At 46.2% G+C, this 16,056-nt stretch overlaps 1 protein-coding gene across 4 annotated transcripts in view; it reads left to right on the top strand.

Moving 5' to 3' along the window:
* DPY19L4 (dpy-19 like 4) overlaps positions 1-16,056 on the top strand; it is a 132,741-nt gene that overhangs the window by 95,322 nt on the left and 21,363 nt on the right. For all 4 annotated transcript variants that reach the window (XM_063924126.1, XM_063924128.1, XM_063924125.1 and 1 more), the window contains 2 exons: positions 7,989-8,109; positions 9,900-9,956. In XM_063924126.1, the coding sequence (XP_063780196.1) occupies positions 7,989-8,109; positions 9,900-9,956 (178 nt within the window). The remainder of the gene's footprint in view (positions 1-7,988; positions 8,110-9,899; positions 9,957-16,056) is intronic.

A 16,056-nucleotide genomic window follows, 5' to 3' on the forward strand; every position in this document is an offset into this window, starting at 1 on the left:
TTTTCAGAGGCTACTTCGTTTTTTGTTATCATACTGTTAACTGGGTTCAGATCACAAGTTGTACGGTGTGATTGGTGTGGCTGGTATGAGTCTTACCCGGGATTCAAGATCCTTCCTTATTGTGTACGCTCGTCCGGGCACGGTACCTAACTGAGGCTTGGAGGAGGGTCATAGGGGGAGGAGCCAGTACGCACCATGTGATCCTAAAAGCTTTATTTAGATGTGCCCTGTCTCCTGCGGAGCCCGCTATTCCCCATGGTCCTGACGGAGTCCCAGCATCCACTACGGACTATGAGAAATAGAATTATCGGTAAGTAAATTCTTATTATTTATCCTATATTAAACACTATAAAAGGTTAAGAGACACAGTACGCAATTGGCGTATGGGGTACCGTAAGGGTACGTATTTAGCGTAGCATACGCTAGGCCGTGATCGAGACGCACATGCGGCACGCTCGCTCACAGCTTAATGCGTGGTGTCGAGCATGCTATAGGCGAGCGACTACCGTAATGCTACGCTACCAGCGTAGCGGACGCTCGAGACCACGAAGAGATCACGAGCGGCGCAGACGCTCACAAGATGACAATCAGTAAACCTTGAATGTAACACACAGAAAGGATACTCTTATACTGTAAACCTTGTACTGAAACACTGTAGCGATATAACGCTGCTTAACCTTGTTAACACTAAAGCTGTTTGAGCGATCGTGACGCTCCTATTACCCACTGCAATGTAATGAACACACGATACCGTGCTAAGGATCCAACACCTTTACTAAAAAGCTTTTAGTTATATCGAAAAGAGAAACAGTTAACAAGTCATACACTACAGGCTAACATATAATTCTAACAGGATATCTAGACAGTAATATACACAATAGTAAACAATCGCAAATACAAATACATAGACTAAGAATGAATGGCTAACATTACACGGGTAACAAAGTGGCAACAGAGAAACATACCATACGGGGAACACTCGCAGGAGCAACCGGAATCCAGTCCTCCAATTATCAGCGATAACTGTTGAAGAGAGAGTACTGCCCGGTCTGGGGACAGTGACCCTTATATACACAACATACAGTGTACTTCAAAGGGCCCTACAACCTTATTGTTCATTGGACACAGGAATGTCTCTCTGCACTATAACAAAAGGTCATAGGTGGATTTGAACAGGTGGGCTGTGACTATTTCAAACAGCTCAGGTGGGTGGGAATCTCCGGATTCCCGCCGCATGGATAATGAACTGCAAATATAGAATATGTCCAGAAACTACTAATGGCCATAACTACACGCAGGAGCGATTAATCTTTACCTAACCAACACCGGATTATTGCTATTAAAATACTCTTCGGTTAGGTACCAGACACCACTGTTCAACCTTAATCAGACCCTTTGTACCACGCAAAGAGGGATTCCCAAGTCCGTGAACAAGTCACATTAAACAAACTTACAGTTATTACTAAGGGGAACATTACCTATAAAACATGCTATTTGGTTCTATCATTAAACGATTGAGTCGCCCGCTAGATGCACACAAACTCTACCGTAAATGCACATACTACGCGCTCGAGCGCATGGCCGAGGCGCCATCACGCAGCTGCGTATATCCGCACGCACGGGAGAGAATGTGCACGTGCAGCAGGCACGCGCATGAGGTGAATATATGGCAACGTGTAGCGTGATATTTTTCTGACTTTGACAGTCCACCCTTTGGCAGTCACCAATAACTGCCACTTCCTAAAACAGTTCAAAAAGAGAAAAATATATGTCATGTATAATACAATTCTATGATTGGGTAAGGGAGAAGAGAAGAAGGTGGGAAAAAGGTATGACCTAGTGAGATAGTAGAAGCATGTGTGTATGAGTCCATGTTTGAGGGGTCATGTATCATCGTGCCATACGTGTTTTAAATCAAGCTTCGAGGTATTGCGAAGTATACATTTGAATTCCTTCTTATCCCGTATTACGGGCCTGTGGATGGGCTGTCAAACTTTACCGAGCTCTTTTCGGCTTTTGGTTGCAACAAAATGGGGGAGCACATTTTAGTTGATGATACATGAATGGGGGGATATGTGAGTGCTGATATCTGTGCCTATATTCCCTATCGACTATGTGTGTCATTACCTGAAGGTTGTAGAAATGAAGATAAGAAGAAATTATGGTAAATGCAGTCATAAACTATGTGAGTTTAATATACATTTGTTGATTGAGGTCTTGTCTTGTGTCTTGTCTCGATGTACATGTTGACTGTAGTCTCTTTGGGCTTTTGCTATAATGCGAGCAAAGCCGTTTCAATGTCCATAAAATTTTAAATCACTAAAGTTCTGGGCTAGCGTTTTCATTAAAGTCACTAGGGATATTGGGGGCCGGCAACATAGTCCATAAAAAAATCTTTGTATAAATGTGGTCTTCAAATCCTTCTTCCAAGCGGGTCTTGTACCTTGGAGAAAAACAAAAGAGAAACGGGTGAAAGAAACGGACTGTGGAATCACATTTTCATCACAACATTGTCTCTATCGTTGGGTCATAAATCAAATTAGTCGTTGTTATTGCAGTATCTTCACTTCTTAAACTCATCACTCGGGCACTACGTTTACACTTCGTTAAAACCCGAACGCATCTAAATATCAGAGCGACCAATATGATGACACCCAGAATACACAAAAGAAATTTCCCTACATCCATGATAATACCTTGGGCCCATTCTCCTAAACCAGAGAACCAATTTCGTGGGTTCAACCATGACACCCAACTGGTCAGCTCATTACCCACAGCAGCAAGGGTGAGATTGTGTTTCCTTCGGAACTCCCATTTTAATTGCAAGATGTCATCCATCTTTTGGTCTATGACCTCGGCTGGGTCCTCCGTGCTGTTTGTAATATACGTGCAACACTTTATTCCATATTGAGTCGCTAGGGTAACACAATACCCGCCTGTCACAGCTGTGAGATAATTGAGAATCATCCTATGCTGAACCAGTTCTGTTTTGTAGGCTTGTAACTCTCTCCCCGTATACCTGAATGTGTCGTCATACATTTCAGTGATATTGTCTAATAAATTTGCAAGCGCAGATATTTATTTGTAATTTATCACTCCTCTGGCGGTACGAGTGATATCTAACGCGATTAGGAATTGAATCCCGGTGGATTCATGGATCAGGTCAGAGGCCGGATGCTCTGTTCTTTCTATCAGGTGCCGTTTAGCGATGTGCTCGTAATGAGTGTGAGTATAAGGAGCTTGGGCACTGCGGTGAATATCTTTCATTTTAGTGTGGGATACAGTCATTACCTCAGGCAGTACTTTTCCAATATAACATAACCCTTCTGAGTTTGGGGCAAGCCACTTATATGCCTTCCTCCCGCATATGAAGTATGCATCATCGGGGAGAACATATGGGACGGAGTGCGACATAACCATATTACAGATTTTCCATGTGAACTCTCCTAACCCTAATTCTTCCATCTGTTTAGTACACGTATCAGTTTGTACGATCTGTGCACAGTATCCTGGTGATACTTCTCCAACTCGCATGATTCTACTTCCTAGGGTGTACCTATACCGAAAGAATTTCCTATGGTCGGCTATCTGGCGTATAAGTTCTGTGTCTATGGGCAATCTGTCGGCTCTATGTGAGAATGTCATGGTTTGATTACTCCATGACACTTCCCAATTTCCCGGCTTTTGGGGATTGGAAATGTTAAAGCACACTAAGGACCTATCCACATGATATTGGTGGAGCTTCAAACTAGGAGGACTAGAGATATTAAACCTCTTGTCCACCGGCCTCCCACCACTTAGCTCAAGTACCTCTCCTACCGTTAAAGGGAATGGTACTAGTCCTGATTTGCTATGGCCTTGAGGTACTTGAGAGCATACCCAACAGTCTGTCTGGTTTAACACTTTACCCACTAAGGAGTGATAGTCACTCAATGGATGCCGGTCCATATGGATATTAAAACTGGACTGACATTTCTTTATGCACCCATCCTCAACTATATTGTCACAATGTCTACAGATGCAGTTCTCTTCAGCTAACAATCCTTCACAATTCCTTCTATTGTCAATGCTACCAGATCGTTTTCTGATACTCGCCTTTACTCTGTGATTATGTTGTTCTTGGAAAACTACGCCTCCATCCTGGTCATCAGAACCCATTCCAGATCCTTTCTCGACCTCCATGGTACTCTCACCGAAACAGACTGCTCTGGTCAACATCATGGTCAACAGGAAAATCCGAATCACAGTCTCTTGGGGCAAGTCCATCTTTGAGGAGTAAAAGGAGAAAACTAAGAAGGGGGAAGGGAAATATGAGGGAGGTGGGAAACTGGAGAAAATAACAAATGGGAAAAAGAAATCTGGCTCGACAAGCTTCTGGTCTTATTATCCTCAGCGCTCAGGTGTCGTCTCAATCCTCCCTGAACAGACACTCTAGTGATACAACCTCTACCGTCTGTTCTTTATCACGGGACCTCTCTGGGTCAGTGACCTTTTTACAATGAGACGAATGAACCCACCTATCCTTTTTCTTAGATTCTGCAATACATCAGGGTTCAGACTGCCTACCCGGGGAAACTGTTTCCCATCATCCTCTGTCATACGTTCCCATTCTTTGCATAATACCTGTGTGTGTGATCCGTATTTTTCACACATTATATACCGTGCGGACCCTTTGGGCCAGCAACTACCAACGTGAACCCTTGTTGGACGTCACTTCTTTGAACAACTGGCCCCCATCGTTTGCAGATATTGCTGTCTTAGCTAATTCTTACAAACAGACCAACTTGCCCGCGGTAAGGCGACGGTGAAAGTTCAACTAGTGCCTTTACTCACTTCCGTCCTGTAACCTCTATTTACTGGGGCGCGTGGGAGTATGCTACCCTCCCCAGTAAGTATTGGTTGTTAGAGATTTCCTGAGTGAACAGCGAAACTCCCTTAAAATAACAAACACCTACACAAATCACGTTAGAATGTACAAATAGCGTTTATGATCCCACAGTAAATTTTTAATGGGTATCAAGGTAACAAACTAATGCACACAATTACGTGCGGTACAGTCGCACTGCGTATAAGTAACACTTATCCGCCTTACGACCAGCAGAATCGGTTGTTTAGGCTGCGAAACCTTCAGCCGGAGCTTTAACTTGACTATATGGGTGCTACGCCAAACCCCCGGGGCTGCGCTTAAATACCTCGCAGTCCTTTTGTCTGCGGAAACTACTTGCTCCTTTTACCTTCTACAATGTTAACGCGGGTGAGCTAGTCCCACGCCACCAAGTGTCCACTCACCTGATGTGGTCTCCGAGGGGATCCCGATTTGTGGGTTCACAAAAATAATACCTTAAGTTCCACACTCACTCCTACTCACTCATATACACACTGATCTTTTTCTGTACAGAAATTCCTTTCATACAGGTAGGGGTCTAATCCCTGGGTTTTGCAGTAGAAAAAGGTTTTCTTTTAACTAATACTTTTTTGAAAAACTGAACAACCGTGTGCTATTATCGGGTGGCTGTACTATACCGCCCACCCTAAACAAGGTTATTGTGTGATTTGAGTCTCAGTGGGCGTATCCGTACGCTCCGTTGCGTAAAACACGCCGCGTGCGTATGTCTTTGCGTCACGTACGTGATCTTGCACGTTGTCCGAGACACGTATGCACAAAGTGCAGATATGCCCACAGCGACACAATCAACACGCTTCTATCAATGTAAACGATATTCAACTATGATCGCTTACCGTACACCACACAGTATTTGCTATGCTGTGTGCGTGTCCTTTACAATTATTCCCTTAAAAATTATCCTATTTAATCTCAACTAAATAGCACCAGATTTCTTCAGCACGTGTCTAATAATCAATTCTAATGGCAACAAGAAAGTGAGCTGCAACAATGTAGATGTGTGCGTGCATGTGTGTGTGCGTATGCAAAAACAGAAATAAACAGTTTTAAAAGATAATAGCGTATTGTTCTTACCTCTGGTTCCGGATTCCTTCAGCACTCCTTACTAAGCGAAGCAGACGCTTATCTGGTCAGCACTACGAGGGATACCACCTTCCCGCCCTTTGCTGACCGATAATGTCTGCTAAAGTTACCCAGTGCAGATATGTGAAGAGCGGAGGAGCCCCCAATTGATAAAGCCTAATATTTATCCTATATTAAACACTATAAAAGGTTAAGAGACACAGTACGCAATTGGCGTATGGGGTACCGTAAGGGTACGCACTTAGCGTAGCATACGCTCGGCCGTGATCGAGACGCACATGCGGCACGCTCGCTCACAGCTTAATGCGTGGTGTCGAGCACGCTATAGGCGAGCGACTACCGTAATGCTACGCTACCAGCGTAGCGGACGCTCGAGACCACGAAGAGATCACGAGCGGCGCAGACGCTCACAAGATGACAATCAGTAAACCTTGAATGTAACACACAGAAAGGATACTCTTATACTGTAAATCTTGTACTGAAACACTGTAGCGATATAACGCTGCTTAACCTTGTTAACACTAAAGCTGTTTGAGCGATCGTGACGCTCCTATTACCCACTGCAATGTAATGAACACACGATACCGTGCTAAGGATCCAACACCTTTACTAACAAGCTTTTAGTTATATCGAAAAGAGAAACCGTTAACAAGTCATACACTACAGGCTAACATATAATTCTAACAGGATATCTAGACAGAAATATACACAATAGTAAACAATCACAAATACAAATACATAGACTAAGAATGAATGGCTAACATTACACGGCTAACAAAGTGGCAACAGAGAAACATACCATACGGGGAACACTCGCAGGCGCAACCGGAATCCAGTCCTCCAATTATCAGCGATAACTGTTGAAGAGAGAGTACTGGCCGGTCTGGGGACAGTGACCCTTATATATACAACATACAGTGTACTTCAAAGGGCCCTACAACCTTATTGTTCATTGGACACAGGAATGTCTCTCTGCACTATAACAAAAGGTCATAGGTGGATTTGAACAGGTGGGCTGTGACTATTTCAAACAGCTCAGGTGGGTGGGAATCTCCGGATTCCCGCCGCATGGATAATGAACTGCAAATATAGAATATGTCCAGAAACTACTAATGGCCATAACTACACGCAGGAGCGATTAATCTTTACCTAACCAACACCGGATTATTGCTATTAAAATACTCTTCGGTTAGGTACCAGACACCACTGTTCAACCTTAATCAGACCCTTTGAACCACGCAAAGAGGGATTCCCAAGTCCATGAACAAGTCGCATTAAACAAACTTACAGTTATTACTAAGGGGAACATTACCTATAAAACATGCTATTTGGTTCTATCATTAAACGATTGAGTCGCCCGCTAGACGCACACAAACTCTACCGTAAATGCACATACCACGCGCTCGAGCGCATGGCCGAGGCGCCATCACGCGGCTGCGTATATCCGCACGCACGGGAGAGAATGTGCACGTGCAGCAGGCACGCGCATGAGGTGAATATATGGCAACGTGTAGCGTGATATTTTTCTGACTTTGACAGTACACTGAGATATAAAAACCGTGCACTCTGTTATCTATTTCCTGCACCCAAACAATGGACAATATAATCCATTCTGTGCTTGTTCCTTATGTTATGTGGTTGTGTTTTGTGACATTGCTGAATACTTGGTGATATGAAACAGTAAGCCTGAGAATTAAGCCATTGCTCACTCCAGTTCATTCACAGATTCATAGATGTCAGTATAAGTGATAATGGCTCAATAACAAACTTGTGCGAGGTATGATTCCCCCCCCCCCCCCCCCCCCCCAGCTACTGTTGTACCACAAATTCCAGTATGCCCAGTGACTGATTGTTCCACAACAGCTTGGGGTGTCACAAGTTATAGTGGGCTTTTCAGGGTATGCTGGGACTTGTTGTTCTGCCACCGTAGAGAAGCACAAGTTGCCTGTCTGGTAATTATATAGTGCTGTATAAAAAGAGAACGTGCACGTCTGTGTTTCAGAATGAAGTTCCTGTGGACGCCCTATGTTTGTGTGCTCGCTGCTTTTGGAGTTTGTTCCCCTGAACTTTGGATAACGCTTTTCAAGTGGATTCGTCTGAAATCTGTACATCCTGTTTTGCTGGTGAGCAATCCACTTATCGCCTTGTTGGGCATCGTTCTTCTGAGAATGAAAGGGAATACTGTAAGCCACTCTTTTCCCGGAGAGCTGAATGGAGGACAGATATGACATGTACAAGTGTGTGAGGCCGTGATCACAAGAGCAGACATGTAAAAGTAATTTGTCAGAAATAGTGCAGTCTCCCTATGAAGTAGCTTACACTGTCAATAAGCTTTTTTAGCTCAATGATGCGTCACTTACAGTGGTTTGTAGGCTGCTACTGTACATCAAAATGTAAGCTATGTAAATGGGGTGGTCTTCAGTATGCCGGCTGTCGGGATCCCGGCGCACAGTATACCGGCGCCGGAATCCCGACAGCCGGCATACCGACACTTATTCTCCCTCGTGGGGGTCCACGACCCACCTGGAGGGAGAATAAAATAGCGTTGCGCCACCGTGCGCGCAGCTCATTTGCGCTCGCCACACTGTCGGTATGCCGGCGGTCGGGCTCCCGGCGCCGGTATGCTGGTCGCCAGGAGCCCGACCGCCGGCATACCATACTACATCCATGTAAATGTTAATACAGAGTGAAATATATAATGTTCTATATGGGAGGTTTTCCCTATAGATCTTTGAATGTTTTTAATTGACCTGATGGTACAGTTAGTAGGGAAATGTTAGACTTTCTGACTCTTAAGGGCCCCATACACTAGAGCGATAATGCCCGATTTCATCTGATTTCGGGCATTCGGCCCGATATATCAGGATGAAATCGGGCATTTTAGAGGTGTTTCCGATCCGATGCGCAGTCCTGTGAGCATTGGATCGGATCCTCCACATTGAATGTGCTGCACATTCAATCAGGTCTAACCTGGGGGAATGGCTGGGATTGCCCAAGATACATCGTATGCAAAAGGACAGCATTCGATGTATCTTGGGCGATCCTGCCCTCCGGGAGGCTGACGGGGTGATTGCCTGCGACATGTGGTCGCATAATGTATGGGGCCCTTTACCAAGCAATCTTTTTAAACAAATTTAAATGTATGGCCACAAAAGAGTCATATGCAACTATGTTCTTTGCTGGTTATTAGTTATCCATGGATGGAGTTTGAGAGGTCTGTGTAAATCAAGCATGGTCAACCTGTGGCTCCACAGATTCTGTAAAACTACAAGTCCCAGCATGATCTGCCCCAGTTTTGCTATAAGAGAATGCTAAAACAGTGACAGGACGTGCTGGGATGTGCAGCTTCACAACAGCTGGAAAGCCACAGGTTGGCCCAACCTGGTGTAAATGTTTTTGATGCAATGCTTGTACCTTGCAGTTCCAGTTTTGAACACAAGATGGCAGCAGCATACACATCATGAAAATTGAGAGAACAAAAGATTTTTTTGGTTTAAGGTCCATACACACTGGGCATCAGCGCTCACCGCTAATCGCCCGGCCATACACACTGGGCATCAGCGCTCACTGCTAATCGCCCGGCCATACACACTGGGCATCAGCGCTCACTGCTAATCGCCCGGCCATACACACTGGCCGAGTTTGAGCTCAAAGTAGCTCAAAACGCCAAAAGAGAGCTACTTTTGAGCTCAAAATCGGCCAGTGTGTATGGGCCTTTAGTGTGCTTTTGTTTTATTATAGATGCGCGAAGCTCAATATTCTGTTGAGTAGTACTGCACAGTTACAGTTGCAGGGTTGGTGTTTACCATGCTTAATAAAATGTGAAATGAGTAACATTGCTGTCCTTCCATGCCCCAGTCTTGGCCTGAGCCTGTAGTGCTGGATTACTGCTGTCTCTGTTTATTTGTTCCAGGCATTCATCCTAAGTGCTGCTGTTCCTGCTGTCATTGGCTTCAGCTTATGGAGAGAGGTGAGAGACCTTCCACAGTACACATGGCATTGCGCATATGGGCCCAGTCTGATCTTCAGTACTTTATTTGTTGTGTGTAAATGTTACATGACATTTAGGGGTCACTCCTATTCCCCACTATGTTATCATGTGTGCGGCATTTGTGGCACCGCTGCCTCGTATGTTATTCACAGCCCCATATGGCTACGAGCAAACATCCGTGAGTCAGGCACTAAAAGCGGCCTTGAGGGGTGCGAGTTTGGGTGCCTTTGCCGGGCAACAGCACCTCGCAGCCTTCACAGGGAATTGGATTGGCCCCTTGTTGTGAACGTTAAGATCCTGTGGAATTCTGACAATTACGGACCCTACGGGGCAGCACAAGTGAGTGACCCACTTATTTATTAGCCAGAGTGATATAACTAGGGTGATTTACACTTGGGAATGAGGACTGTAATGAAACAAGACAAAAAAGATTCTGCTCATAGAACTAAAGGGCCCCATACACTACAACGATATGTCTGAGGCTGAAGTCGGAGGCGATTTCCCTTGAACTCTCCCGGGAGCTTCCCAGGAGTGGTTCCATACGATTCCATGCGATTTGGTACATTTTGCATGCGATATATCTTATGCGATCCCAGCCATGCCTGCACGAACCGATCTATCTAGGGGAGCCGATCCGACCCTCACGGGAACGCGCATCGTATCGGAAACACATCCAAAATGCCAGATTTCACTCGATATTTCTCTATCGTCCTAGTGGATGCTGGGGTTCCTGAAAGGACCATGGGGAATAGCGGCTCCGCAGGAGACAGGGCACAAAAAGTAAAGCTTTAGGATCAGGTGGTGTGCACTGGCTCCTCCCCCTATGACCCTCCTCCAAGCCTCAGTTAGATTTTTGTGCCCGGCCGAGAAGGGTGCAATCTAGGTGGCTCTCCTAAAGAGCTGCTTAGAAAAGTTTAGCTTAGGTTTTTTATTTTACAGTGAGTCCTGCTGGCAACAGGATCACTGCAACGAGGGACTTAGGGGAGAAGAAGTGAACTCACCTGCGTGCAGGATGGATTGGCTTCTTGGCTACTGGACATTAGCTCCAGAGGGACGATCACAGGTACAGCCTGGATGGTCACCGGAGCCTCGCCGCCGGCCCCCTTGCAGATGCTGAAACGAGAAGAGGTCCAGAATCGGCGGCAGAAGACTCCTCAGTCTTCTTAAGGTAGCGCACAGCACTGCAGCTGTGCGCCATTTTCCTCTCAGCACACTTCACACGGCAGTCACTGAGGGTGCAGGGCGCTGGGAGGGGGGCGCCCTGGGAGGCAAATGAAAACCTTTTTTGGCTAAAAATACCTCACATATAGCCTCCGGGGGCTATATGGAGATATTTAACCCCTGCCAGAATCCGTTAAGAGCGGGAGACGAGGCCGCCGAAAAAGGGGCGGGGCCTATCTCCTCAGCACACAGCGCCATTTTCCCTCACAGAAAGGCTGGAGGGAAGGCTCCCAGGCTCTCCCCTGCACTGCACTACAGAAACAGGGTTAAAACAGAGAGGGGGGGCACTAATTTGGCGTTAGAAATATATAAAAAAGATGCTATAAGGGAAAACACTTATATAAGGTTGTCCCTATATAATTATAGCGTTTTTGGTGTGTGCTGGCAAACTCTCCCTCTGTCTCTCCAAAGGGCTAGTAGGTCCTGTCCTCTATCAGAGCATTCCCTGTGTGTGTGCTGTGTGTCGGTACGTGTGTGTCGACATGTATGAGGACGATGTTGGTGAGGAGGCGGAGCAATTGCCTGTAATGGTGATGTCACTCTCTAGGGAGTCGACACCGGAATGGATGGCTTATTTAGGGAATTACGTGATAATGTCAACACGCGCCAAGGTCGGTTGACGACATGAGACGGCCGACAAACAATTAGTACCGGTCCAGACGTCTCAAAAACACCGTCAGGGGTTTTAAAACGCCCGTTTACTTTAGTCGGTCGACACAGACACAGACAGGGACACTGAATCCAGTGTCGACGGTGAATAAACAAACGTATTCCTTATTAGGGCCACACGTTAAGGGCAATGAAGGAGGTGTTACATATTTCTGATACTACAAGTACCACAAAAGAGGGTATTATGTGGGATGGAAAAAACTACCGTAGTTTTTCCTGAATCAGATAAATTAAATGAAGTGTGTGATGATGCGTGGGTTCCCCCCGATAGAAAATATGGGCGGTATACCCTTTCCCGCCAGAAGTTAGGGCGCGTTGGGAAACACCCCTTAGGGTGGATAAGGCGCTCACACGCTTATCAGAACAAGTGGCGGTACCGTCTATAGATAGGGCCGTCCTCAAGGAGCCAGCTGACAGGAGGCTGGAAAAATATCATAAAAAGTATATACACACATACTGGTGTTATACTGCGACCAGCGATCGCCTCAGCCTGGATGTGCAGAGCTGGGGTGGCTTGGTCGGATTCCCTGACTAAAAATATTGATACCCTTGACAGGGACAGTATTTTATTGACTATAGAGCATTTAAAGGATGTATTTCTATATATGCGAGATGCACAGAGGGATATTTGCACTCTGGCATCAAGAGTAAGTGCGATGTCCATATCTGCCAGAAGATGTTTATGGACACGACAGTGGTCAGGTGATGCAGATTCCAAACGGCACAAAGGTGTATTGCCGTATAAAGGAAGAGGAGTTATTTGGGGTCGGTCCATCGGACCTGGTGGCCACGGCAACTGCTGGAAAATCCACCGTTTTTACCCTAAGTCACATCTCTGCAGAAAAAGACACCGTCTTTTCAGCTTCAGTCCTTTCGTCCCTATAAGAGTCATATCTGCCCAGGGATAGAGGAAAGGGAAGAAGACTGCAGCAGGCAGCCCATTCCCAGGAACAGAAGCGTTCCACCGCTTCTGACAAGCTCTCAGCATGACGCTGAGACCGTACAGGACCCCTGGATCCTACAAGTAGTATCCCAGGGGTACAGTTTGGAATGTCGAGACGTTTCCCCTGCGCAGGCTCCTGAAGTCTGCTTTACCAAGGTCTCCCTCCGACAAGGAGGCAGTATGGGAAAAAATTCACGAGCTGTATTCCCAGCAGGTGATAATTAAATTACCCCTCCTACAACAAGAAAAGGGGGTATTATTCCACACTATATTGTGGTACTGAAGCCAGAAGGCTAGGTGAGACCTATTCTAAATCTAAAAAAAAAAATTTGAACACTTACAAAGGTTCAAATCAAGATGGAGTCACTCAGAGCAGTGATAACGAACCGGGAAGAAGGGGACTATCTGGTGTCCCGAGACATCAGGGATGCTTACCTCCATGTCCCAAATTTGCCCTTATCACTAAGGGTACCTCAGGTTCGTGGTACAGAACTGTCACTATCAGTTTCAGACGCTGCCGTTTGGATTGTCTACGGCACCCCGGGTCTTTACCAAGGTAATGGCCGAAATGATGGTTCTTCTTCGAAGAAAAGGCGTCTTAATTATCCCTTACTTGGACGATCTCCTGATAAGGGCAAAGTCCAGGGAACAGTTGGAGGTCGGAGTAGCACTATCTCGGATACTGTTACAACAGCACGGGTGGATTCTAAATATTCCAAAATCGCAGCTGATCCCGACAACAAGTCTCCTGTGCTTAGGGATGATTCTGGACACAGTCCAGAAAAAGGTGTTTCTCCCGGAAGAGAAAGCCAGGGAGTTATCCGAGCTAGTCAGGAACCTCCTAAAATCAGTGCATCATTGCACAAGGGCCATGGTAAAAAAATGGTGACTTCCTTCGAAGCAATTCCAGTCGGCAGATTTCATGCAAGAACTTTTCAGTGGGATCTGCTGGACAAATGGTCCGGATCGCATCTTCAGATGCATCAGCGGATAACCCTATATCCAAGGACAAGGGTGTCTCTCCTGTGGTGGTTACAGAGTGCTCATCTTCTAGAGGGCCGCAGATTCGGCATTCAGTTTTGGATGTTGGTGACCACGGAGGCCAGCCCGAGAGGCTGGGGAGCAGTCACACAAGGAAAAAATTTCCAGGGAGTGTGATCAAGTCTGGAGACTTTTCTCCACATAAATATAGCTAAGGGTAAATTTATAATGCTCTAAGCTTAGCAAGACCTCTGCTTCAAGGTCAGCCGGTATTGATCCAGTGGGATAAAACATCACGGCAGTCGCCCACGTAAATAGACAGGGCGGCACAAGAAGCAGGAGGGCAGTGGCAAAAACTGCAAGGACTTTTCGCTGGGCGGAAAATCATGTGATAGCACTGTCAGCAGTGTTTCATTCCGGGAATGGAAACTGGGAAGCAGACTTCCTCAGTAGGCACGACCTCCACCCGGCAGAGTGGGAACTTCATGGGGAAGTTTTCCACATAATTGTAAACCGTTGGGAATTACCAAAGGTGGACATGATGGCGTCCCGTCTGAACAAAAAATGGGACAGGTATTGCGCCAGGTTAAGAGACCCTCAGGCAATAGCTGTGGACGTTCTGGTAACACCGTGGGTGTACCAGTCGGTGTATGTGTTCCATCCTCTGCTTTTCATACCTAAGGTACTGAGAATTATAAGACGTAGAGGAGTAAGAACTATACTCATGGCTCCGGATTGGCCAAGAAGGACTTGGTACCCGGAACTTCAAGAGATGCTCACAGAGGACTTATGGCCTCTGCCGCTAAGAAGGGACTTGTTCAGCAAGTACCATGTCTGTTCCAAGACTTACCGCAGCTGCGTTTGACGGCATGGCGGTGGAACGCCGGATCCTAAGGGAAAAGGCATTCAGGAAGAGGTCATTCCTACCCTGGTCAAAGCCAGAAAGGAGGTGACCGCACAACATTATCACCACATGTGGCGAAAATATGTTGCGTGGTGTGAGGCCAGGAAGGCCCCACGAAGAAATTTCAACTCGGTCGATTCCTGCATTTCTTGCAAACAGGAGTGTCTATGGGCCTCAAATTGGGGTCCATTAAGGTTCAAATTTCGGCCCTGTCGATTTTTCTTCCAGAAAGAATTGGCTTCAGTTCCTGAAGTCCAGAAGTTTGTCAAGGGAGTATTGCATATACAACCCCCTTTTGTGCCTCCAGTGGCACTGTGGGATCTCAACGTAGTTCTGGGATTCCTCAAAACACATTGGTTTAAAACCAGTCAAATCTGTGGATTTGAAGCATCTCACATGAAAAGTGAACATGCTCTTGGACCTGGCCTGGACCAGGCGAGTGTCAAATTGGTGTTTTTTTTCTCAAAAAAGCCCATATCTGTTTGTCCATTCGGACAGGGCAGAGCTGCGGACTCGTCCCCAGTTCTCTCCCTAAGGTGGTGTCAGTGTTTCACCTGAACCAGCTTATTGTGGTGTCTTGCGCCTACTAGGGACTTGGAGGACTCCAAGTTGCTAGATGTGGTCAGGGCCCTGAAAATATAGGTTCCAGGACGGCTGGAGTCAGGAAAACTGACTTGCTGTTATCCTGTATGCACCCAACAAACTGGGTGCTCTTGCTTTTAAGCAGACTTTTGCTAGTTGGATGTGTAATACAATTCAGCTTGCACATTCTGTGGCAGGCCTGCCACAGCCAAAATATGTAAATGCCCATTCCACAAGGAAGGTGGGCTCATCTTGGGCGGCTGCCCGAGGGGTCTCGGCTTTACAACTTTGCCGAGCGGCTATTTAGTCAGGGGCAAACACGTTTGTAAAATCCTACAAATTTGATACCCTGGCTAAGGAGGACCTGGAGTTCTCTCATTCGGTGCTGCAGAGTCATCCGCACTCTCCCGCCCGTTTGGGAGCTTTGGTATAATCCCCATGGTCCTTTCAGGAACCCCAGCATCCACTAGGACGATAGAGAAAATAAGAATTTACTTACCGATAATTCTATTTCTCGGAGTCCGTAGTGGATGCTGGGCGCCCATCCCAAGTGCGGATTATCTGCATTACTTGTACATAGTTACAAAAATCGGGTTATTATTGTTGTGAGCCATCTTTTCAGAGGCTCCGCTGTTATCATACTGTTAACTGGGTTCAGATCACAGGTTGTACAGTGTGATTGGTGTGGCTGGTATGAGTCTTACCCGGGATTCATAAATCCTTCCTTATTGTGTACGCTCGTCCGGGCACAGTACCTAACTGAGGCTTGGAGGAGGGTC

This window comes from Pseudophryne corroboree, chromosome 5 (assembly GCF_028390025.1).
Source record: "Pseudophryne corroboree isolate aPseCor3 chromosome 5, aPseCor3.hap2, whole genome shotgun sequence".
NCBI classification, from domain to species: Eukaryota; Metazoa; Chordata; class Amphibia; order Anura; family Myobatrachidae; genus Pseudophryne; species Pseudophryne corroboree.